We start from the raw sequence: 27,500 nt of genomic DNA on the forward strand, positions 1-27,500 counted from the left end.
TCTGTCTATTACTCGTTCGGTCTGTCTGTCCTTCATCACCTGATGCTGCTTTAATCCAGTCGTGTCTTTACTTGTTATTTATATTCTGTTTTCTCATCCCAGTTAAACTGCTCTGAGTCACAACCAGAGAAAATCCACATGATTCCACTTCCTCATATTTGACACAAATTCTCATATATCAGTTTCTCCAGGTTGAAACTTCCCTCTGCTAAAATATTCTCATTTAATTGAACCTTTAATTAAGACAGCTCTTTGTGTTCGTGTTTCTGTTGATAGACAGGAATACTGATTATTTTTTTTACAGCCTATCATTTATTTTGTATATATACTTAACTTTATCTAACGACTATTGTTTTATGAATACTGCTTGACACGATCATTATAGTAAAGTAATTTTCAAACAAAGAAGTTCAAAGCGATTATTATAATTATTTTAACGTCAGCTCCTATTAAAGTAGTCCTGTGTTCTTTACGCATGCTCCGGTCTCGGCCAATCAGCGCCGCCGCTCATCCGTCACTCAGACGCAGCATCCAATCAAAACCCAGCGTGACGTCAGAGCCGCAGTGAGCGAGTATCGAGGGCGTGAGCGCGCAAGGAGCTGTTGCTCAGAGCAGCACATGAGCGCACGCGCTCCTCTCAGATTATTATTCTCATCATTATATCATCGATTTATGAGCGATTGACTGATTGATTGATATATAATGTCTGTGCTGGAGGAGTACGAGCGCGCGCCCAAGCGCCTGAAGGTGTCAGCCGAGGATGAGGAGGAGCTGGAGGAAGGCGAGGAGTCAGACTCAGCATCCCCGGGGCTCATGGGTGAAGATGAGGAGGATGAAGGGCAAAGAAGAGCTCGATGGAGCACCTCGGATAGGAAGGTCAGACCTCAATCACTGTATTCGATGTCATGTGCATTAATATTCTCCATGCATTCAGATTCATAACGCTGCATTGATATGACAGTCGTTTAGTGCATGGTGTCAAAACACTGCGAAGAGAAAAGCATCAACAGGAACAGTGTCATTGATAGAAATCAGACCAACCGCGGTAAAACATGATCTCACCTGCCACAAATCACATGTTACATGCATGTTATATATGATTAATTTGAGCTGTCATGTCAATAACATTAAATATGATTGATTGATTTATTTAGAAAATAAAGTCATTTTCATTACATTCAAAATGCATATAGTTTAAAATATAGATATATCCTAAAGTACCCAAGTAACACGTGTGCATGGAATATATTACATGAATGCAATGCACTATGGTATATCAAAGTAAAAAAAACGTGTTTTTAATTTGCCATCAAATTAAAAATTCCATTCTTCTTTAGATTATTAAAATGTTCTTCACACTAAGAAGAAAATGGGTTTGTAAGAACTGATCACTGAAGGTTCGCTGGGGGACCAGGAATGGCATTCTGACTTGAACTCCAAAGTCTACGGAAAACAAAAATGTGCAAAATGTTTCTGTATGTTCGTGTAACTCGTGATGAGCTTCAAGGAGTTTTAAGGGCTAGATTTCTGCAAACATCCGTATGACCCAAGATTTCTTGTGCAATATGATGCAAACACGGCCACTGTGGTTAAAGCAAGGAAAACACAAAACTGCTGGTTTTGCAATGCCAGTAACATCAAACAAAAACAACGAGGAGAAACTAAAAATGGTCAAGCAACCATCTTCATAATCCTCACAGCGCTTGAGTAAAGTCGAGTCAGTTTTACAGAAATCATGATATTATTGTTTATAATATCTTCTTGTCTTATAGCTGCATTTATCATATTATATTTTCAGTCGATACAAACAGTCAAGCCATTACGATTTGCTCTATAGTTGAAATACTATATACTATACTAAATACTACTATAAATACAACTTCAACTGATGTTAAAATACATCAGTGAATTATTAAAATGTAGTTTCAATTGTTTATTTTTTAAATCATTTTGTCGCAATTTTGACAAAGTAAATAAATCTGTGTGATAGAAACTCACTTAAACATCTTAAAATCCACCTTTTCTGTCGTTGTATTTATTGTATGGCATAATAATGCACACCTCGTGTAATAATTAAAAACACTGGCGAGTACCGTACAGTAAAATATAAGCACACTTCATGCACGGCCGTCACGGTAGTATTTAAATGATTAGCCATGATTAAATGTTATAATACTATTTTAATATTATTATTATTATCAGTGATTTATTTCATTATTTTATCTTCATATATATCGTGATGGAATGACCCTGTTCAGTACTCTGGTATATTTTAGAGCAGCATTTACCATCTGATATGATCTTTGTACCATGGTACAGTGTTACTAAGGGCGTTAGTGCATGAACGAGTGAACATCATCCGTATGAAGACTAAGAGTGTCTGATCACATGATGCTTTTACATGCACCCTCATATGCAACATTATGATTAAACCGTACCTCATGTAAACTAGGGATGCACCGATATGAAAATTTTGGCCGATAACCGATAATATATTTTGAAAAGCCGATAACCGATAAATCTAAATCAAATTTTTATATAATTTTTGAGAGCCTGATTACAAAAACAGAAGTCTCATCATTAAAAGCCATGTCCCAAACACACAGTTATAAAGTTCTCAATATAATGTTATGAAGCCGATATGACAGACTTGTGTTGTACTTTACTGTATTTTACTTTTGAAGTGATTCCAATCATATTTCAAGTAATTCAAACCCATCATGATGAACAGTGCACATCTGAAGCGTCTCAGCTGAAGGAAATTATACATTATTTATCAGCTTTAATATATCAGACATTTTTTCTTATCAAACCGATAACAGTAAAAATATCGTCCGATACCGATTATGGTGGCCGATATATCCTGCATTCCTTGATATAAACACAATACTTAGAGATCAAATGAATGCGGTTAAGCTCATAGTCGTAAAATATGTGGCCGTATGCTGATTTTAATCACATTAATCATGGAAATACTTTAATTGCATCTTTTGCTCTGTGATCTGAGAGTGCATGTGTTTGATACATTCATAACCACAGTGGTAAAGATGGTATCATATTTTTGTGGTGCTGAGTTCATGTTAACACACAGTGTACGGATGGTCGAAAACATCAAAATGAAGACATTTTTATTTATTTTTTGAAAAAAATCCATTACGTGCATAGAAACTTATTTTGCATTTGACGGAAGTAGTTTAAAGCAGCGTCCAGTAACACTTACTGTAAAACATGTAAGTAAAGAAACACATTTGCTCAAAAATGTGCAAACTGGAGAGGTTTGCTTGTGTCATGTGATGAAACCCTTCCTTACTAATAAGTGAATATTACTGTGCTCATGTAAACTAGTCCGAATGGCGTGTGTTTTCACAGAGGAAATTTTTGACACTCTGATATCGCTGTGGTTTTGTTTTCATGGTTTTTAAAGTCAGATCATTGAAGGCATTTCACATGGATGATGACCTTTATTCAGCACCGGTGTGACATCATTAATAACTAGACTCTAGTTACCATAAAAGGTGCAGTTATGAGAATCATACAGAGTCAGCACAGTCTGATCAATGATATTGTTTAATATTAATATTAATATATATTCTACATCTAACCATTAAATTATAATCGACCCCATTTACTTGATTACTGCATGTTTGTGGTCTAATTATTATATTATGATATTATAATTAATATTCAAATTATGATTTTTATTTATATTTATGTATGTCTACATATATATATATATATATATATATATATATATATTCTAAATATTATCTATATCATATCTATATATATATATAAATATGTATATATACATATAACAACATTATTATTATTATTACTATTTACTCCAGCATGTTAATATGCATCTCAGTTGATTTATATATATTAATAAGAATAAATATATATACATGTATTATTTACTTCAGCATGTTAGTGTGCAGCTCAATAGATTTAATTAAGTTATATATATATATATATATATATATATATATATATATTTTCCTGGTCTAATTATAATATTATTAGTAGTTTATAGTATTAGTAGTACTAGTACATGTTCCTGGTTTAATTGTGCGTGTGAAAATAATAAAAGCATGTTTTTTATTGAATGAACACAGGAAGAATGATATTTAATCATATATATGCACCAGTATGACCGTAAACAGTAATTTACTTTTTGCTAAAACATTTTAAAATGTATATGAAACATTTTTTCTTACATAAAATATAAGTTTACAGTACTTCAACAATATAAAGTGAGCATGAATTCATAATCGACTCCTTTGACCGCATTAGTGGTTCTTGTTCCTGTTTAATCATGTGTGTGAAAATCAGAGTTTTATAAACGAAATGAACACAAGAAAGAATATGTTTGAACATTCTGAGAGATTCAGAAATGATATTTCCATTGTATGCTATAACATTCATAACTTTAATGTGAACTTATTTATGTTAGCATTTATATGCATCCATCTACTACAGTATCTTTTTACTAAATCATAGTAAAATGTATATGAAAAATACCACATCTGTGTTCAATCATAGAATCAATTTATTGAAAATGCGGTAACACTTTACAATAAGGTTCATTAGTTAACATTAGTTAACTACCTTAGTTAACATGAACTAAGAATGATCAATACTTCTACAGCATTTATTAATCTTAGTTAATATTAATTTCAACATTAATACGTCATGAAAATCAAAGGTTGTATTTGTTAACATTAGTTAATGCACCGTGAACTAACAATGAACAGCTGTATTTTTATTAACTAATATTAGCAAAAATTAATAAATACTGTAAGAAATGTATTGCATATAGTTAGTTCATGTTAGTAAATGCATTAACTAGTGTTCACTAATGAACAAAGTGTTTCTGAAAATGCTTAAATCTGTTGCATTCATGCATCATTACACATATATAGTGAATATCTTGTTTCATGTGATCAGTTATGATTCATATCGCAGCTCATTCTGCTGTTTTACTGTGATCTCGACTGTGTGTGAGTGTGTTCACAGTCCAGACGCACAGAAGCAGAAGACAGACTGATATAATAGCTTCAGTATTTTGCCCAGAGCGAACGCCTCGGCTCCGGAGAAACGCTCCTATTCAACAGCCGTGATGATTTGAATACTAAGTGGCTTTTATTGGCTGGTTTAAATGTCACTTATCACTGTCTTATCTGAGCGATGATCACACGTGTGCCTTCGGCAGACCTGAGCTGAATCCGAACACACACTGTTTCCCCTTTATTGATTGATTGATAGATTGGTTGATTATCAAACGCTCTCGGTGGGCGGCAGAAGCGTTATCAGAATCGTCCTGGAATGAGTTTGCATCCATAATCTGGGCCTTGTTAATGTGTGTATGCAAACCGTCGGTGTGTGTTTGTGTCTGTCTGGGATCTCAGCGGGGCTGATGGGAGATGAAGGGCGTCTGTATGGCTAAACGGGGTCACATGACCTGCCCAATGGGCAAATGAGCCATTGATTTGAATGTGTGTCATGTTGATATGAGGCAGATCTGTTTCACTGATGGATTCTGGGTCTGGGTTTTGATTAGGGGTGTCACAATATATATCGTGTCACAATATACCGCAATGCAAAAATGCAACAATATGTATCGTTTATAGTTCACCCAAAATGAAAATTACTGTATTCAAGTTTTCAGAGTTTTAAACTACTATACAAGTGAAACTCGAAAAAAATTAGCATATTGTGCAAAAGTTCATTTATTTCAGTAATTCAACTTAAAAGGTGAAACTAATATGTTATATAGACTCATTACATGCAAAGTGAGATATTTCAAGCCTTTATTTGTTATAATTTATGTTTTCTCATGAAAACACCAAAATCAAAATCTCAGAAATTTAGAAACTTTTCATGAGCTGTAAGACATAATCATCAAAATTATAACAAATAAAGGCTTGAAATATCTCACTTTGCATGTAATGAGTCTATATATTATATTAGTTTCACCTTTTAAGTTGAATTAGTGAAATAAATGAACTTTTGCATGATATTATGCTAGTTTCACCTGTATATAATGTTGAATATAATGTATAATAATGCAATGGGGGAATATTTGTGTGTCCTGATAATGACAAATGTCTGATGTAGTAAAAAGTGGCCTACATTATTTTAAATATATCTAGTCAGTGACAGAGTTCAAGCATATTCGTCTAAAATAATTCTGTATTTTCAGCTTCAGAATCATGAATATTGTTATTCTGGCGTCTCTATTGTCCTAAAGTCCAAGACTATTCATTTACACACACAATGTAAAACCAAATTAGCATATTAATCAACAGTTCATTTTTTGTTAAGCTTTTATCATATGTCTATGAGTATCGCAATAATCTCGTATCGTGAGTTCAGGATCGTGATACGCGTCGAATCGTGACACGAGGGCATCGCTACACCGCTAGTGTTGATGTGGGATATACTTTTACTGTAACATTGAGTTTAATGCAAGGCAAAATCATTGTTTTTTAATGTACTTTTGCTTCCATAATATTCTTCATTCAGACTAGTGGAAAGACTTTATTTTACTGCACTTGATCTGTTTGCGTCCGTCGATGTTTAAAGTCGGAGAGTTTGAGTCACACACACCAAACTGTACAGTTTTATTCATATCTATAATCTGAAGTTTGCTCATATATCATTCACCTGATTTATAGAACATTTAAAACCTTTTTTATTTCTTCTATTGACGTATTTTCTGATTTATGGAGTGACAAAAAAGAGATAAAAAAAGCAAAACTCTAATATGTCGACGTAATCAAAGCAGAATTTTACCTTTATCCAGTCAGTTCAGATTTATGTGCTGGAATTGTATGCAAATGAGTGCATGTTTAATAAGTCGATGCCTCAATTGCATGCATAAACGTAACATTTCAGAAACGTGTAATACAAAACGATTGTCTTATGTAGTGTGATTATGATGAGATCTGTTAGTTCACTGCAAACACACGCAGAATGTTTTCTTTCTTCTGAGGATCAACATCTCCTTTTGTGTCTCGCAGAATAAAGGAAGTCATACAAGTTTGGATTGAGGAAATGAAGACTTTATTCCTTTAATTTGTGCTGAAAGCACTTCTTAAGGCTTTGAACATGTCATTGGATCTGTTGATTCAGATGTGTGTGTGTGTGTGTGTTTCCAGCCGTGAACGAGAGAGAGGGAACTGAATGGTTTGTGTTGCTGACGGACTCGTCTCATTGAGTTCAGACTTCTGCTGCTGATCTCAGAATAGCGTCTTACACAACCGTGTGTGGTGTGTGTGTGTGTAGTTCTCTTTGGATGACATTGCATGTCATTTCCTGTTCATGCTGCAGCGTGGAGTTGTTTCTGTCATTGGTTTGCAGAGGAAACATGATGTTATCAGTGTGTCTGAGGGTGTTTTAAGGGTGTGAGCGTTTCCCAAGTTGTGCTTCTCACTTACTTTATATACATATTAATATATAACACAAACACACACACATAATATATATATATCAAATAATGTTTATTATTATTTACTCCAGCATGTTAGTGTGCATCTCAGTTGACATATATATATATCTTGGTTATTATATATATATATTATAGGCTTATATATATATATATATATATGTATATATGTATATATTGCACGCTCTGCATCAGCTGACCACTAAGGAGCGAATGTAGAGTGACGTGACATCACTGCCAGATTCAAACTGTGCTTTGGCACTATGGCTGGTGCTGATCCTCGGTGCTTGTCAAATATCTCAACTATTCAGTGTTTTTAACCACATAATGTTTATTTTAGCTTTCAGACATTTAAATACATTTATTACATGGCTTGGTTGAATTCTAATGTAGAATGCGGTGTGTTATTTCTTGATTAGTTGTTACTTGTTAAGTATAACACACCGTTGCCATGCAAAACAGAGCGTTGCTATGGACGTAGGATTCTAACCGGAGAGACGGAATGGACTATTTTCTTTAGCGGAAGCAATACAATCGTTTTTAAATCAAAAAAGGAGTTTCTTGATCTATCGTCTATCGGCCCAACCCTTATTCATATATATATATATATATATATATATGTATGTATATATATTCATGTATTATTTGCTTCAGCATGTTAATGTGCAGCTCAGTTGATTTAATTAAGTTAAATATATATGTATATTATATATCTATATTATATGTAAGCAATAAGGTACGAGAGGCTGTGCTGTATCGTGAATAAGTAACGGCTGAAGGGCGTTGTTAGTCAGTCGTGACTTAATCACGATACAGCACTTGCCTCGAGTACCTTATTGCTTTTATAAAACGGTTACCACACAATATTAAAGTAAAAAAAAAAAATTATTAGTGCAACTTTCATGAAGTTAAATCAATAAAAGCATTCCTTCCGCTAGAAAAAAATAGTCCCTGACCGTGAACAACAACGCTCCAGTGTGTAATACGCATGAAAGCTCAAATAAAAACAACAAACCGCTCTCAAACTTAGTCTCATTCTTTTTATTTACAACACAATATTTGTGAAATTTCCTCACACAAATAGGCATAGCTTATCTCTCAGCATGAGAAAACGTTTATTTTTTTGTTTATTCCGTTATTTTCTCTCTGCACTAAACTAAATATTTACATAGCCTAAATAAAAACACAAGGGCACATATTTTGATAGAGAACAGTTAGGTCTTTAATCTATTTTATTAATGTTATTAATTTAGTTGCTAAAATGCTGCCTAACAAGAGATACTTTTTTTTATTGTTGTTTATTTAAATTTATTTGAACATCTCCGTTTATTGTGCACGCATTAAATATTTGTCTCATTTCAATCGGCTCCACTGTGGTGATATTTAACGCGGTTCTCTTTAGTTGGCGCTCAGCGCTGTCAGCAGTGTTTTCAACGTTTTTTTTCTATGTTTATGTTGATACGTGTGGTTGCTATGGGTGTTGCTAAGGGCGCAGTGATAAATAGAACCGTTAGGTGAAGCGGTCATAGCCGTGTTTTATCGTGAATAAAGCACAGCTATTGACCAATCAGAATCAAGGATTGGAACTAACCGTTTTATAAGTGTATATATAAAGATAATAAACATTATATATATATATATATATACACACTACATATAATGTATATAAAATAATGTTTACTATTATTTGTATTTAAGCATCTCAGTTGATTTAATTAAATCATGTCATACTCCATCATACATATAATGATGACCTTTGACCTCCCTTCTTTCAAGATGGCATGACATGGAAAAATCCTCATCAATTGAGCGTTTTGTGTTCATTTAGAAATGCATGTCATATCATAGGAAGCTGAAGAGTGATTAGATGTGACAAACGCAGCTGTGAGGTGTCAATCAGTGAATGAATCTCAGTCATATCTCAGATCTCAGTCATATCTCTGTTAGTGTTGTCAAAAGTACCTGAAAAGTCGGTACTGAAATTTTTAAAATGTGACGATACCAGCATTTCTGTAGTACCGGGTATATTCGGTACCCTAATAGGAGCTGCTTTCAGTCGCTTCCGTGTTTATCTAAGTGCGCGGCTCCAGACTAACTCTTTTACTAGGAGCACTGTAGCCCATATATACCACAATATATAGTGTCTGTGTATATTAAACCGCAAAAAGACTATTTAAATATTAACCCTGCATGTTCTGCTGGTCTCTGTGTGAATGAATGGCGCAGACGCGCGGTTTCATTAACCTCACACACACACACACTGAAGCACGAGTGACGCTCGCGCTGTTTTCAGTCTCTGCTGCCTCACGATATGATGACATGATGAAATTCATCTCCAGAGCCGCTCTGAGAGTCACTTCATGAGCATTTTACCGTTTCATTTGAGAAAAACTATCGTCATGTCATACACACACAGAAACTCAAAGGTCTTCTCAAACCCGTCAAAATAAAAGTTCAGTTTAACTTTAAGAAATTGACGGAAATAATTAAATTAGGCTACTGTACAGTAGATTTAGCTACGTCTCCATGTATTAAAAATACTGCTACTGCTAATAATAATAATGTGTGCATAGAACGTATTTTTCACTTGATTTTTTTTATAAGCAATATTTACGTTTAAACAGCATGTAGCCTTCAATGCTTATATGTATTATTTACTTATGATTACCGTCATAAATAATAAAGTCATTGAATTGAATTCAATATTTTTTCAAATACTTACATAAAATAGAAACATAGTTCCAACAGATTTTGCTGTGGTATCGAAATTGGTACCGAGAACCGTAAAATTTTAATGGTATCGGTACGACTACTGGAATTTTGGTATCGTGACATCCCTAATCTCTGTCATATCTCAGTCAGATCTCAGTCAGATCTCTGTCATATCTCCAGGGGTGCAAACAGTGCGGGGGGTGTTGGGGGGGTGTTGAGAGGGTCTGATTATAATTTAACCAACAGTAATTCTGGATTGCGTCCACCAACAAGTAAATAGGAAATAAGCGAATCAGAACACTGCGCGCCAAACCAGCAGTATGTGCGCAAGCGTGAACCACTGTTTCTGTCTCACTCTGGATCTGCCACTGCATCACATTTCTCTCTGCGTGGCGTGGAGTGTCCGTTTTTATCTTTATGTCGGCTCTCATGTTAACTGGTTAGAGCTTGTGTTAGAGCACAATGCCTGCGTGACACACACACTTCTCGAGCCGCGCCGAAACGCGTGCTAGAAATAGAACCGCAACCGACACCTATTTTTCACGCGACACGCAACAGTGTTGGAAGTTTTCAGACAAAATAGAAGGCGCAAATACATATTAATAAATTACATTTTGATGCTTGAAAGTCTCTCGGTTTTGACAAATGCATATATAATTGTAATTTAAAAAATAGGCCTAATTATAGATTTTCAAATATTGCCCCTGTCAATAGGCCTACAGAACGAAATATTCTGTAGCCTATTTTGCCGTCAATACTGCCGACGTTGTCTTTGCTGTATCAGGCTATATATATTATGTTTAACATCCAAATGTAGATGGTCTGTCTATTAATACTTAATACAGTTAATTTACCTGAAAAACATAAAGCACTGCTTTATTTCTCGTGTATTTGTGTTTTATTGTATTTATATGTGTATTTTGTTTATTAGTTTCTATGCAGATGCACTAGGCCTACCCTACACAATTACCCCAATCATCCTAGAATTATTAATTCTTTACAAAAAGAGCTATTCAAATCATCAGGTGAAATTGTTTTCAGGAAGTAGCAGTAAAGCAAGAAGAAGAAGTGCAAGATAGTTTTTCTAAATTGCATTTGACTCTATGTGCCTATAGGGGTGGGTTGGGGATGGTGGCAATGTAGTATCTGGATATTTGCCGCGGGACGAGGGCTTCGATTACCTCTCTCTTTTTTGACCATACATGTGTTTGCACCCCTGTATCTCAGTCAGATCTCAGTCAGATCTCTGTCATATCTCAGTCAGATCTCAGTCAGATCTCAGTCAGATCTCTGTCATATCTCAGTCAGATCTCTGTCATATCTCAGTCAGATCTCAGTCATATCTCAGTCAGATCTCAGTCATATCTCTGTCATATCTCTGTCAGATCTCTGTCATATCTCAGTCAGATCTCAGTCATATCTCTGTCATATCTCAGTCATATCTCAGTCATATCTCAGTCATATCTCTGTCATATCTCTGTCAGATCTCTGTCATATCTCAGTCAGATCTCAGTCAGATCTCAGTCATATCTCAGTCAGATCTCAGTCAGATCTCTGTCATATCTCAGTCAGATCTCAGTCATATCTCAGTCAGATCTCAGTCATATCTCAGTCAGATCTCAGTCATATCTCTGTCATATCTCTGTCAGATCTCTGTCATATCTCAGTCAGATCTCAGTCATATCTCTGTCATATCTCAGTCATATCTCAGTCATATCTCAGTCAGATCTCAGTCAGATCTCTGTCATATCTCTGTCATATCTCAGTCAGATCTCAGTCATATCTCTGTCATATCTCAGTCAGATCTCTGTCATATCTCAGTCAGCTGTCAGATCTCTGTTAGATCTCTGTTAGATCTCTGTTAGATCTCAGTTAGATCTCTGATAGATCTCAGTCAGATCTCTGTTAGATCTCTGTTAGATCTCTGATAGATCTGTCAGATCTCTGTTAGATCTCTGTTAGATCTCTGATAGATCTCAGTTAGATCTCTGATAGATCTCAGTCAGATCTCTGTTAGATCTCTTGATAGATCTCAGTCAGATCTCTGTTAGATCTCTTGATAGATCTCAGTCAGATCTCTGTTAGATCTCTGTTAGATCTCTGATAGATCTGTCAGATCTCTGTTAGATCTCTGATAGATCTCAGTCAGATCTCTGTCAGATCTCTGTTAGATCTCTGTTAGATTTCTGTTAGATCTCTGATAGATCTCTGTCAGATCTCTTTTAGATCTCTGATAGATCTCTGTCATATCTCGTTCAGGGGCCGGTTGCATAAACTGCTTAGACTAGTCTTACAAGTTAAACATACAATTTTTTTTCTTTAAGACTGTTCATAGCTTTTTTAAATCAGTTACATAAAAACATAGATTAGCCTAATTTGATACCGAAAAGTAAAACTGTAAAACTGCTGGTGGGTCACACTAGAACTCAAGACACTGTCTGAACATAATGTCTGTGTTTATACGAGCGGCTCGGGTTCAGTCTCAGTCTGTGAATCAGCGGCTGGTAGTTACAGAACAACAGCAGGCTGAGAACAAAGAAGTAATGCAGGAAGTATTATTAATAATCTCTGTCATAGAGCAAATTAAACTGACAAAAAATAGAGTCGTCTAAAAAATTCTTTCTTTCTTTCTTTCTTTCTTTCTTTCTTTCTTTCTTTCTTTCTTTCTTTCTTTCATTTATTCGCTTGTTCTTTATTCCTTCCTTCCTTCATTTGTTCTCTTTTTTCTTTCTTTTTTCCTTCATTCGTTTGTTCTTTTATCCTTTCTTCCTTTCTTATTTCTTTCTTTACTTCATTCTTTCTTTCTTTCATTTATTCGCTTGTTCTTCATTCCTTCCTTCCTTCCTTCATTTGTTCTTTTTTCTTTCTTTTTTCCTTACTTCATTCGTTTGTTTTTCCTTTCTTCATTTGTTTTTTCTTTCTTCATTCTTTCTTTCTTTCCTTCCTTTTCTTATTTCGTTTGTTCTTTCCATCCTTCCATCATTTGTTCTTTCTTTCTTTCTTTTCTTTTTTCTTTCTTTAGTTCATTCATTTGTTCTTCCTTCCTTTCATCATTTATTCTTTCTTTCTTTACTTCATTCATTCACTTGTTCTTTCTTTCCTTACTTCATTCGTTCATTTGTTTGTTCTTCATTTCTTCGTTCTTTCTTTCTTTACTTCATTCTTTCTTTCCTTCCTTTCTTCCTGCCTTCCTTTACTTTTTCTTTCCTTCCTTTTCTTACTTTCTTTCATTTCTTTCTTTACTTCTTATGCATGTTCTTTCTTTCTTTTTTCCTTCATTCATTCATTCATTTGTTTGTTCTTTCTTTCTTTCTTTCTTTCTTTCTTTCTCTGACACAGATGCTTTATCTGTTGAATGAGTTTTCTTTAAGTAACTCGTGATGAGCAGCTTTGCTTCTTATCACACAATGTAAAAGTCACTTCATACATTTATGTTTATGACCAAGTCAAGTATCAAACCCTCTGCATGTATGAATCAGCCTTTCATCTAGAATCACCCGTGTATGAACTTGCGTTCGTCCACTCATAAGAACACACACTATTTGTGTCCCTGCGTTTGAAATGTCACCCGAAACGATTCATTTGACCAATTTGTGTAATCCAATCAGCGTATGATGACATTAACATGCAGCCGCTGCTCATTTCCCGCAGATTCAGAGCTATTTTTAAAGCGTCTGACGTTTTTAGAGCTTGTTTGTCTGCCTGATTAACCTGTTTATGCATTTGTTTAAGTAAAGTCAGATGGCTTATATACAATCTTTCATATATACGCATGATAAAACATCTGACCATCTGTTGTCGAGATTGGACACTTTTTCCTCCTTATCATGAGTTTGCAGAACAAACAAACAGCCTGCACGAAAACATTTGTTATTTAAACTAGGTTAATGTTATGAATAAATACATAAACAGATGATGTTTTTTTGCAGTCGAGTGTGTCATTATTTGCACGGGCTGCAGAAGAGCATGTTTTGAATTTCCCCTGTATTATGTTATTATATTAACTGAACGTCTGTGAGAGATTCAAAGTGAAGCAGGATTTAATCACACTCTCTCTGTGTGTGTCTGCATGCAAACGAAGACTGAAATTATTCAGTATTTATGAATCCTGTTAGTTGAGATGGTGGGTGGAGTTATATACGGTAGTGGGTGTGGCTATGCGGATGAGGTGGGTGTGGTTATGTGATGAGGTCATGTGGGTAAGAAGACTGTTCTAGTTGCTCAGTTTTTACTTTTATGATAAAGAATTAATACAATCCTTTGTCAGAATTGAGGAACAAATCGGAACTGAAATGTGTTACACTCACAGACCATTAATTAAAATGTTATTATATATATTAAATATGCTTTGTTGTCAATATATGCTTTAACCTCGAGCATGAGCAGATTATAACGAGCACAACCCTTTTAGACCATGTACCGGGAGTGCCGGCCATTTTCCCCGTCATTAAACTAGCAAACTAACCGTTAAACGCGCTTAGATCGTTAAAATAGGGCCCATTCGCTCCGTGCACAATATGGCGACCGTTGACGTTCGAACTTGAGTGTGTGGGCCAGTACTTCCGGTGATCTGACAGCGAGAGCGGGAGACAACAGCGACCGAGTTACATGACCACAGAGATATTTTTTCACAATGAGTGTTTTTAGGATTCAAGAGAGGCGACTTGCCTTTCAGACGGTGACAGCCTCGGCACTTCATCGTTGTGTGCCGTTATGTACCGTTTCGTCACGTTACAACAGAGAAGTCAGCTTTCATGCATTCCCCGTTGACGCTGCGGTACGGGCTGAGTGATACAGAAGATCCGGAGGGATCACTTCAACCCGACCAAATTTTTAAATGCATATAATTTTCAGTGTATTTCACCTGTGCGTTTCTATGCTTTCTATTACTGCATTTATTTTGTGCAAGTGAGATGAGTAAAGATCATAAATCATTATCTGTCTGGTGTTTATAAGCAGCACACCAGAGCATGTGAGCGGAGCGGGAGCAAGCGGATCTTGGACAGAGGACAGAGCGGCATTTTTAAAAGGACGGAGCGTCGCCTTATTTCCCGCTCCAATTTCGCTCCGCTCACACCACGAGTCTGAAGCATGCTCAGTCAAACCTAAACCAGGATCCTTCTGTCTTGCACAGTCATCAACAGTAGACTATTTTCAGTCAAAACTCGGCTCAGTAATGGAGTTCAAAAAGTAGACTACTTCAAAAAGGAAAATGAGAAGTCACACAGGTGTAGGCTACTATTAATATAATAAAACTAACTAACAATGATAATGTGGTACAAGAAAACGAATGTGGAGACATCGTTTCAGTCAGCAAAGATTCATTTTGGAATCTCAAAAGACACATCTCTCGAAAACATGAACGTGAGCTACGCGAACACGCTGGGAAGAAAACAAAAGGTTAGCAAATTGAATACGGTAACTTGTAACAAAGTGTAAATTAAATATAGCGCAATATTCAAACAAATTCGTTTTTTCATTCAAGTAGACCTAATGGTTCGTTTTATTTAGCCGAATTTGTGTCGTCCGTAATAATATTTATATTATTAGGCCCATTTATTCGTTTAATTTTACAGCAGTTTGTGTGTATGGAAGCCAATTTAAATTTTAAAAGTTCACTTATCAAAATTCTGGCCTTATAGTTAATTTACTTTTAAAAAATGTATGCATATTTTTGTTTATATAATTTTTATTTATATTATTAGGCCCATTTATTTGTTTAATTTTACAGGACTTTTTGTGTAGGCTATATTCCTTCTTACATAGGCCTGTAATTTGAAATAAAACATTTCAATTTGAAAAATGTTGTTACTCATTAGTTCTTTAGGAGGTAAGGCTGTGGTCTAAGCTAAAAGTGATATACATGTAGATTTTTTCCCTTTTTTGGAGCGAGCGGGGGGGCGATTTGAGTGGAGCGCGAAGCAAACCTCGTTGAGCGCTGAGCGATAATGAGCAAAGCGGCCGGATGTAGCTTTGAGCGGGGGAGCGGGGGGGTGAACAGTTCCGTGAGCGATGAGCGGAGCGGCCTGATGTAGCTTTGAGCGGGGGAGCGGGGGGGTGAACAGTTCCGTGAGCGATGAGCGGAGCGGCCTGATGTAGCTTTGAGTGGGGGAGCGGGGGGGTGAACAGTTCCGTGAGCGATGAGCGGAGATTCTCACCGCTCCACTCCGCTCACATGCTCTGATACACATACAGTATTTTACTACGTGTAAAATATACACAAACTTAGCTATATTAAATTGTTTGTGGTACCTACAGTTAAAAATGTAAATGTAAAATATTTGATGATAATATTGATCGAGCAAGTGAAAATATATGCGCAGAATTGAGAAAATTGTATTTATGGAGATAAACTGTAGCCTATCACAGGGCAAACGTGTGAATGTTCACGGTGCATTTTATGCAAACAACTCTAATCGTAGTTGTAACTCTATATTTACAGTAGGCATAACTGTCATTGCATATGCGTATGCAGCATGAGTCAAACACAATCTTCTGTTCGTGAACAGTTGTATTTCATTCATTAATCTGGCTATGCATCCGTGCATTTAATTGCCATTGGCTCGTGTGATAGTAATATGGATCTTAATAGTGTTTTAAGTGATAATTGATTCTATAAACAACTATAAAAGATCATTTTCGGCTTTCTCCTGCTCCCTTAAGCGTAATGCGAAACTGGAAGTGTCTACCCGAAATCCAAAATGGCGGCCAAATGCAACTAGCCTATTGTGTGTTTCCCACGGATCTCGTCTTCCGTGTGTCTGCTGTGGAAGTGGTTTGATGTTTGCATGGCTCTTTTTTGAGTGTGTGTTCGGGGTCTGAATGATGTGACTCTTCCGATGAACATGGGCACAACGTCGTGTTTCTGCAGGTCTTTTTCCAACCGCAGACGCTGATGGGTTTAAAATAAGTAGTTCACCTCAAACCTCATTGTTTACTCTCTCACATCTGGGTGAATTATTGATTTTAAAGTAACAGATACAGAGCATGTAATCTATCAAATGTTTTCACTTTAGACAGGTGTAAACTTTGTGTTAAAAAACAGACGGCCGTTTTCTCAGAGCAACAGGAAGAAAAACTTCAAACACACTGTCAGGTGTCTGTTACATCTCTGTGCTTTTATTAGACACTGAGTTATTTTAGTTCTCTTGATTCTTTTGGTCCCAAACAAGAAAATGATTCATTTCGACCTGATTCGCTTCACATCCACACCTAAAGACACGGAACACAAAAACCCACGTTTTTTATGACGGATCATATAAAGCAAAGCTGTGTGTTTGGATAAATGCACGTGTTGGTATTTTTGTCCTGTTGAAGATCTCGTGAAGAGCTTATAAAGTGTGTAAAGGAGTCAAAAGAGCGGAAGGAATCCCTCCGTCACACACACACACACACACACACACAGATCTGCTGCAAAATGTCGGCCTGTATAGAACTGTGATGGGCAATGAGAGAAAAAAAGATGTGCTTGAGCTGTTTATCTCGTGACATCACGTCCTGGTTTTGGTTTGTTTGCTTTCTAATAATTGTCACTGAAATTAATTCTATAAATGACCATTCTGAATGAAAATATAAATATATACACACATGATTTCTTATAATTTCATGAGAAATTAAAAAGCTTATATAATTATGTGTTTATATATTTTTTGCCTTTGGTTGTATAAGATTTATTATATGCTACACACTCGCTAGGAATGTTTTTTCTTCCCGGAAGTTTTGCATTTGGTGAGCTAATAAAATATTAAAACTCAGTCGAATCAATATTTTGTGTACAGTTATTTAATTATGCCATCCAGTATCGTGGACTCGCGCTCTTGTTTCATTCAAACGCAGATGCCGCTATTTTGTGACTATTGTTTTGTTCACTGTTGGATTATGAGATGCAAACAGGCACGATTTTAAGACAGTTTAATCTGAAATTAATATCTCTGATCTCCAATTATTTATGTGTTGAAATGCTGTGTAATAAGTGTTATGACTGTATACCGTATCTCTTGAATGTCCGTCTAGTTTGGTCTCGCCGATGAAACTGCTTCTCCACGGAAGCTTTGAGTTTATAGAGCTGATCAAATATTTAGACTCAGATCAATATTTCGTGTCTAATTATTTACTGATGTGGAGAGTAGCGTCTGGATAATGTACATCCAGCCGGTTGTTATCTCAGAATAAACCCCTTCAGGTGTGTGTGTGTGTGTGTGTGTGTGTGTGTGTGTGTGTGTGTTATCTCAGAATAAACCCCCTTCAGGTGTGTGTGTGTGTGTGTGTGTGTGTGTGAGTGTGTGTTATTTCAGAATAAACCCCTTCAGGTGTGTGTGTGTGTGTGTGTGTGTGTGTGTTATCTCAGAATAAACCCCCTTCAGATGTGTGTGTGTGTGTGTGTGTGTGTGTGTGTGTTATCTCAGAATAAACCCCCTTCAGGTGTGTGTGTGTGTGTGAGTGTGTGTTATTTCAGAATAAACCCCTTCAGGTGTGTGTGTGTGTGTGTGTGTTATCTCAGAATAAACCCCTTCAGGTGTGTGTGTGTGTGTTATCTCAGAATAAACCCCCTTCAGGTGTGTGTGTGTGTGTGTGAGACTGTGAGTGTGTGTTATTTCAGAATAAACCACCTTCAGGTGTGTGTGTGTGTTAAACATGTGTTTAGAGATCTTCAACAGGACAAAAATACCAACACGTGCATTTATCCAAACACACAGCTTTGCTTTATATGATCCGTCATAAAAAACGTGGGTTTTTGTGTTCCGTGTCTTTAGGTGTGGATGTGAAGCGAATCAGGTCGAAATGAATCATTTTCTTGTTTGGGACCAAAAGAATCAAGAGAACTAAAATAACTCAGTGTCTAATAAAAGCACAGAGATGTAACAGACACCTGACAGTGTGTTTGAAGTTTTTCTTCCTGTTGCTCTGAGAAAACGGCCGTCTGTATTTTACACCTGTCTAAAGTGAGAACATTTGACAGATCTGTTGCCTTTGGCTTGCTCAGTTGGGGATATTTTGGGGATATTTAATTGTATTCTATCAATCAATAAATTCCACTAGAAACAAACCTTGTTGTATTATTTTATTTTAATTTAATACTGTGAAGCTGCTTTGATACAATCTGTATTGTGAAAAGCGCTATACAAATATACTTGATTTGATTTGATTTGATTTAATTCAGAATAAACCCCCTTCAGGTGTGTGTGTGTGTGTGTGTGTTATCTCAGAATAAACCCCTTCAGGTGTGTGTGTGTGTGTGTGTGTGTGTTATCTCAGAATAAACCCCTTCAGGTGTGTGTGTGTGTGTGTGTTATTTCAGAATAAACCCCCTTCAGGTGTGTGTGTGTGTGTGTGTTATTTCAGAATAAACCCCCTTCAGGTGTGTGTGTGTGTGTGTGTGTGTGTGTTATCTCAGAATAAACCCCTTCAGGTGTGTGTGTGTGTGTGTGTGTGTGTTATCTCAGAATAAACCCCTTCAGGTGTGTGTGTGTGTGTGTGTTATTTCAGAATAAACCCCCTTCAGGTGTGTGTGTGTGTGTGTGTTATTTCAGAATAAACCCCCTTCAGGTGTGTGTGTGTGTGTGTGTGTGTGTGTGTGTGTGTGTTATCTCAGAATAAACCCCTTCAGGTGTGTGTGTGTGTGTGTGTGTTATCTCAAACCCCTTCAGGTGTGTGTGTGTGTTTGTGTGTGTGTGTGTGTGTGTTATCTCAAACCCCTTCAGGTGTGTGTGTGTGTGTGTGTGTTATCTCAAACCCCTTCAGGTGTGTGTGTGTGTGTGTGTTATTTCAGAATAAACCCCCTTCAGGTGTGTGTGTGTGTGTGTGTGTTATCTCAAACCCCTTCAGGTGTGTGTGTGTGTGTGTTATCTCAAACCCCTTCAGGTGTGTGTGTTTGTGTGTGTGTGTGTGTGTTATCTCAAACCCCTTCAGGTGTGTGTGTGTGTGTGTGTGTTCTCTCAGAATAAACCCCTTCAGGTGTGTGTGTGTGTGTGTGTGTGTGTGTGTGTTATCTCAAAACCCTTCAGGTGTGTGTGTTTGTGTGTGTGTGTGTGTGTGTTCTCTCAGAATAAACCTCTTCAGGCTGATGAAGACCTGATCTTGATCACACTGTCGGGTTTACTCTGAGAGAACAACCGGCTGGATGTACATTATTTCTTACTTATCAGTGAACATTAATGAAATATATATATATTTTTTTATATATATATTGTATATTTACACTGTTAAATGCGTCTTCAGCCGTTTCTTGAAAATGATCTGCCGAACTTTACTCAGCCGCTGAGTCCGTGGCCATTTTCAAGAAACGGCTGGAGACTCATCTACACTTGATCCATTAATACTAACACTTTCTCTTCTATTCTATTCTATATCTATTTATATATATATATATATATAAAGTACATATACTGCGTTAGATTAAACTGGGAAGGGTCATAGCACTTACATATTGTTGTCCTATTGTTAGTTTCACTGCTTCTACTGTTCTCACTTGTAAGTCGCTTTGGATAAAGGCGTCGCTAAATTAATAAATGTGAATATTAATTTAATATTTCCACTTTAATGTTTTTGCTATACAGTTCAATAAACAAGAAGTTAAAGTCTCCCTGTGGTGAAAATCCAGCTTTTAATGTTGTTTATGTGTCTATGTGGTGTTTTTAATATGCTTTAAGACAAACCATGTGTAAACTCATAAGTCGACTCCATTGCTGAGTATTTCCTCCTTAAAACTGCAGTGAACCAAAGACAGTCTCAAAAACACGCTTTGAAATCGCTGGTGTTTCTGACGTCACAAACTACCTTGTAACCAATCAGATCAACGTGTGATCGTCAACCAGTGGATCTCTGAGCTGAGTGAGTGAGTGGAGGCGGGGCTCATTTGCATATTCATAGAACCGCGAATACTAAATGAGGCAAGGCAATTTTTTCAAGATAAAAATGTTTAATATGTCATTTTGGTGATCAAAGATGAGTTTTAAGGGATACAATTATAGACTACAGGGGAACTTTAATGTCAAGCAGCAAGAAACGTTTATTTTATGGTTTTAGTCCAGTTTCAGTTCATTATAATAACCCTTGTTGTGAGTGAACCAGTGTGACGTTCTTCATGTTCTCGATGTGAATGTGAGACCGAACGCGTCGAGGTGCCAGTTCTGCTGTGAGAGATAAAGCCGTTTGTCTGTTGATCTCTGTGGTCGGCAAACATTCGGGAGTTTTGCAAAACAGAAAATGGAAAGAGAGTTTGATGCCTGCAAAAATAAAGCTGCACATGCAGATGCACGTGTGGTTTAGGCGTCACATGCTTCTGGCACGGCACATGTTGTGTTTCTACATGCACTAATGTTTTAATCTGAAAAGTTAAATCACATGATCCAAGTAAAAATTAATGGTTTATTAATGACTGACTAAATGTACAACTATTGGCCGATCGCAGAATAATCACAGTCACTGTACGATCTGATGAACTCAGAAACACTTGATGGGAAAATCTGCGAACGTCTGATGCCGTTTTTAGCAAATTGAGATCTGAGTTCTTAATTAATTAAAGGTTTTGATCATTTTTTATTCATCTTTAATGTTTGCTGTAGATACATTAGATACAAAGATTTGAGGTCGGTAGATTTGAGTCTTCAGTGTCACATGATCCTTCAGAAATCTTCTGCTCAAGGTTGTGTTTATTTGATCAAAAATACAGTAAAAATTGTGAAAATATTATTAGAGTGTAAATCATCAGTTTTCTATGTGAATATATAGTAAAGTGTAATTTATTCCTGTGATCAAAGCTGAATTTTCAGCATCATTACTCCAGTCTTCAGTGTCACATGACCCTTCAGAAATCACTCTAATATGATGATTTGATGATCAAGAAACATTTATGATTATTATCAGTGTTGAAAACTGTCGTGCTGATGAATGTTTTTGTGGAAACCGTGATGCGTTTTGTTTCTCGGGATTCTTTGATAAATAGAACAGCATTTATTTGAAACAGAAAATTTGTATAACCTTATAAATGTCTTTTTTGTGTGTTTTGTGTGTGTGTGTGTGTGTATGTGTGTGTGTGTGTAATGGGTAGGTTTAGGGGTCGGGTTAGTGTGTGTGTGTGTGTGTGTAATGGGTAGGTTTAGGGGTCGGGTTAGTATGTCAGGTTAGTGTGTGTGTGTGTAATGGGTAGGTTCGGGTTAGTGTGTGTGTGTGTGTGTGTGTAATGGGTAGGTTCGGGTTAGTGTGTGTGTGTGTGTGTGTGTAATGGGTAGGTTTAGGGGTCGGGTTAGTGTGTGTGTGTGTGTGTGTAATGGGTAGGTTTAGGGGTCGGGTTAGTTGTGTGTGTGTGTGTGTGTAATGGGTAGGTTTAGGGGTCGGGTTAGTGTGTGTGTGATGGGTAGGTTTAGGGGTCGGGTTAGTGTGTGTGTGTGTAATGGGTAGGTTTAGTGGTCGGGTTAGTGTGTGTGTGTGTGTGTGTGTGTGTAATGGGTAGGTTTAGGGGTCGGGTTAGTGTGTGTGTGTGTAATGGGTAGGTTTAGGGGTCGGGTTAGTGTGTGTGTGTGTGTGTGTGATATGGGTAGGTTTAGGGGTCTGGTTAGTGTGTGTGTGTGTGTAATGGGTAGGTTTAGGGGTCGGGTTAGTGTGTGTGTGTGTGTGTGTGTGTGTGATGGGTAGGTTTAGGGGTCGGGTTAGTGTGTGTGTGTGTGTGTGTGTGTGTAATGGGTAGGTTTAGGGGTCGGGTTAGTGTGTGTGTGTGTGTAATGGGTAGGTTTAGGGGTCGGGTTAGTGTGTGTGTGTGTGTGTGTGTGTGTGATGGGTAGGTTTAGGGGTCGGGTTAGTGTGTGTGTGTGTGTGTGTGTGTGTAATGGGTAGGTTTAGGGGTCGGGTTAGTGTGTGTGTGTGTGTGTGTGTGTGTAATGGGTAGGTTTAGGGGTCGGGTTAGTGTGTGTGTGTGTGTGTGTGTGTGTGTGAGTGATGGGTAGGTTTAGGGGTCGGGTTAGTGTGTGTGTGTGTGTGTGTGTGTGTGTGTGTGTGTGTGTGTGTGAGTGATGGGTAGGTTTAGGGGTCGGGTTAGTGTGTGTGTGTGTGTGTGTGTGTGTGTGTGTGTGTGTGTGTGTGTGTGTGTGTGTAATGGGTAGGTTTAGGGGTCGGGTTAGTGTGTGTGTTTGTTTGTGTGTGTGTGTGTGTGTGTGTAATGGGTAGGTTTAGGGGTCGGGTTAGTGTGTGTGTGTGTGTGTCTGTGTGATGGGTAGGGTTAGTGTAAGAGGACAGAATATACAGTTTGTACAGTATAAACACAGAGTCCCCACAAAGATAGCGAACCAGACATTTACATTTTTTTCATTACATGTTTTGTTTTTATTTTAAAAATGATTTATTTAGTGTAGTTGGGCATGTGTGTGCTCTACAGATGTCTGAATGAACACGTGTCGTCTCTCGTCTCTCCCGCAGGATAACGGCTCGGAGACTCATCGCATCGCTCCGTCTCCCGTCGTCCACGTCCGGGGATTGTGTGAGTCTGTGGTGGAGGCGGATCTGGTCGAGTCCTTGGAGAAGTTCGGAAACATCTGGTAAAATTATGGTTTAATTCTCATGTTCCAGTAGTGCTGGCGGTAAACCAGTAACTAACTTTAGTAAAGTTTCAATTACCTAGAAGCCTGTGGAGGAGTGAGCCAGCTCTCAGATTTAATCAGAAATATCTTAATTTGTGTCTGAAGAGGAACGAAAGTCTGACGGTGTTGGAAGAACATGAGGGAGAGTAATTACTGACAGAACTTTCATTTTCGGGTGAACTAACCCTTTAACACCCAGTCATGCTGAAAAAAGAAATAAAAATACACCATCATATTCCGTGAAACCGGTATAATTTTGAAAAATACCGTGATATGGATTTTTGGCTATTTTTGGTTATGCCGCCCAGCAGCTCCAGAGACTCATGTTCAGATTCATCACACAAATGACTAGTTTTAGCCTTTTTTCGATTAATGATCTTCCCTTGTAAAGATAACCAGCCAGTGCTGGGATCAGCTGATCACATTCATTCATTCTGAGCGTCTCGATGTTCATCACAATCATCCATTCATCGCTGCAGATTCAGCTGCGCTTCAGACGACTGAGTTATGATCCTGTAAATGAGGCTGACAGGCGTAGGCGCTTATGGAAGCAGCGGTTCCTGTGTTTGAGGCGTTTCTCCTTTCTGAATCACAACGAGCCTCTTTTCTAAAGTCAGACGCTCACAGAGGATCATGGGAACAGCATTTCTATGATTTCATTTAATTTATTACACTTTTTATAAGCAGATGTGGGACATTAGCGTGTGTTTGATCTAAGGGTGTGCGATTTTGACCAAAAAAATGATATCTCTTTTTTAATTTTTTTTTATTGCAAGTTAAAACATTGTAGCTTATACAAGGTAAAAGATCAATGTCATATATACACATACAGAAGAGAGAGGGACATACAGAACACGCAAAAAAAAAGAAAAGTATTTTTACCTTTTTAAAGGCCATTTTTTAACCTAATTATATGTATGCATCATCTTTTGTGTCAAATTCTTACATTTAATCAATAAATTCAGTTAGAAGAATAATACACCATAGGGCTGTTAACAATCAAATGAAATCAGTATCAACAAAATTCAAAATTCATCAATCTAAAGTTGCATTTACACAGACTTTTACATTGGCATCTACATTTTAATGCAGAGGGACATGAATGTGTTTAACCTGCAGTTACAAATGTATTAATAATCTTTTAATGTTTTACACATTGAATATATATTAAATTATTTTAAATTGAAAAGATTGTGTACGTAATGTGAAACTGAAATCCACCAGTAGGTGGCAGCGGCTAGTCACTGTTACTGAGCGAATCAGTGAGTCGTTCATTTATTCCACTTGTTCAGACGGCGGATCGTTTCAGGAACGAAGCATTTGACCGTTTTAATGAGTGAGTCATTGAATCATTCATTCAAACGATTCGTTCGATCACACATCGTTAAAACAACAAGTATGATATTATCGTAGAAGATATATATATCGCACATCCCTAGTTTGACCTGAACTACATTAGGAAAGACACGGATCAAATGAAGATGAACAGGAAGTCTATCTCTTTCTCTCTCTCTCTCTTTCTCTCTCTCTCTCCTTTTCTCTCTCTCTTTCCTCTCTCTCTCTCTTTCTCTCTCTCTCTCCTTTTCTCTCTCTCTCTCCTTTTCTCTCTCTCTCTCCTTTTCTCTCTCTCTCTCTCTCTCTCTCTCTCTCTCCTTTTCTCTCTCTCTCTCCGGGCACAAATCAAGGTCATATGAGTGTATTTATAGTCACTATGAGCATCTCATGACCACAGAATGCTGTGATGTGCTCCTCCATCTACGACTGTTTTAAACATCTCTGCAGATTTGATTCGTTCGTTTGGTTCGAGTTCTTCAGTGTTCGTTCTGTAGACGTCTTGTTTGATGCTGTTTTTGTGCAGATAAACACTGCTGTATATTTGTCAAATGAACCGATCATTAGTGATGCAGCGAAAATAATTTTCTACCGAAGCCAAAATATAAATGTTTTTACTCCAATTTGTTGTTGAAATATAAATATTTAAACTGTGGCTGCAATAAAAACTTGTTTTCATGACATTTATTCGAACATGCATTAAATTAATAAAGACAACAGTTTAAATAAAATTAACAATGCCAAAATGGCATTTATTGTTTGCATTTTGTGATAAATTGAGAGAATTTGAAAGGTGAGACTTTGTTTCATACCTGAAGTATCAAAGCACAAAGCCTATTGTGATCATTGGATGGACGGCGCTACAAATAGTGTTTAGTGGAACATTATTTATTAGTGAAACATTGAAATCTCGGCCCTCCAAAACCATGTTGTACAAATCATTTTGCGAAAATTTAGATGCATTGCTAATGTCGAATTTCAACGGATGCTTGTCGAAGTTCAGTTTCAGAGCATCTTCAGATCTTGTATGATGATGCCAAACCAGGGTTATTATCATAAAAATAAACTAAAACTAAATAGCAATTCTGAAAAAAATGAAATGACAAAAACACGTAATGGAATTAATAAAAATTTCACTAAATTTAAAATAACTAAAAATATTAAAATAGCAACAAATTTAAAATCTAAACTAAAATTGAAATAAAAATAAATTAAACCTTAGTAGCAATAAAAAATAAATAAATGAAATGACAAAAGCACATAATGAAATGAACAAACATTATAATAAAGTGAAAAAGAAAAATATAAAAATAAAACTTAATTGAAAAAATGTACTAAAACTGAAATAAAAATAAATTAAACCTAAATATTAACTAAAATAAATGTGAAAACTAAATGCATAAAAATAAAAGAAACTAAACTAAAAATGAAATAAAAATAAATTAAACAATAATTAAAAAACTAATTAAACTTAAATAGAAATATAAAAAACATAAAAATAATAAAATTACAAAAGCACAACAAAATTGCACTAAAGTGAACATGAAAACTAAAGATAAAAACTAATAATAATAAAAAAAACTAAATCAGAAATAAAGATAAATTAATATTAAAAAACAAACGAATAAACTGCCAAAAGCGCATAATGAAGTGCTCAAGACTGAATGTGAGATACAGCTGTCCTGAAGGCCTCCTCTCGTGTCCCGCAGTTACGTGATGATGATGCCGTTCAAGCGTCAGGCTCTGGTGGAGTTCGAGGAGGCTCAGAGTGCCGACCGGTGTGTGTCGTGTGGCTCCCAGGAGCCCGTGTACATCGCGGGCCAGCAGGCCTTCTTCAACTACTCCACCAGCAAACGCATCACGCGGCCCACCAACGCCGACGACCCCAACAGCGGGAACAAGGTCCTGCTGCTGTCCATCCAGAACCCGCTCTACCCCATCACTACGGTAAAACACTTATCACTACCGTAAAACACTTATCACCATGGTAAAACACTTATCACTACGGTTAAACACTTATCACTACCGTTAAACACTTATCACTACTTCTCACTACGGTAAAACACTTATCACCACGGTAAAACACTTATCACTACGGTAAAACACTTATCACCATGGTAAAAAACGTATCACTACCGTAAAACACTTATCACCATGGTAAAACACTTCTCACTACCGTAAAACACTTATCACTACTTCTCACTACGGTAAAACACTTCTCACTACCGTAAAACACTTATCACCATGGTAAAACACTTATCACTACGGTAAAACACTTCTCACTACCGTAAAAACACTTCTCACCACGGTAAAACACTTCTCACTACGGTAAAACACTTATCACCATGGTAAAACACTTATCACTACGGTAAAACACTTCTCACTACCGTAAAAACACTTCTCACCACGGTAAAACACTTCTCACTACCGTAAAACAC

General features: G+C 36.8%; 1 protein-coding gene across 3 annotated transcripts in view; it reads left to right on the plus strand.

Annotated features, from left to right (window-relative positions):
• The window catches only part of hnrnpll (heterogeneous nuclear ribonucleoprotein L like), a 47,359-nt gene that overhangs the window by 7,021 nt on the left and 12,838 nt on the right, over positions 1–27,500 (plus strand). For 2 of the 3 annotated variants that reach the window (XM_084101758.1, XM_084101759.1), the window contains exons 2-5: positions 499–564; positions 718–876; positions 23,570–23,688; positions 26,772–27,009. In XM_084101758.1, coding sequence (XP_083957884.1) covers positions 499–564; positions 718–876; positions 23,570–23,688; positions 26,772–27,009 — 582 coding nt within the window. The remainder of the gene's footprint in view (positions 1–498; positions 565–717; positions 877–23,569; positions 23,689–26,771; positions 27,010–27,500) is intronic. The other variant, XM_084101760.1, reaches the window with a different exon arrangement.

Source organism: Abramis brama (assembly GCF_963993115.1).
Source record: "Abramis brama genome assembly, chromosome: 23".
NCBI classification, from domain to species: domain Eukaryota; kingdom Metazoa; phylum Chordata; class Actinopteri; order Cypriniformes; family Leuciscidae; genus Abramis; species Abramis brama.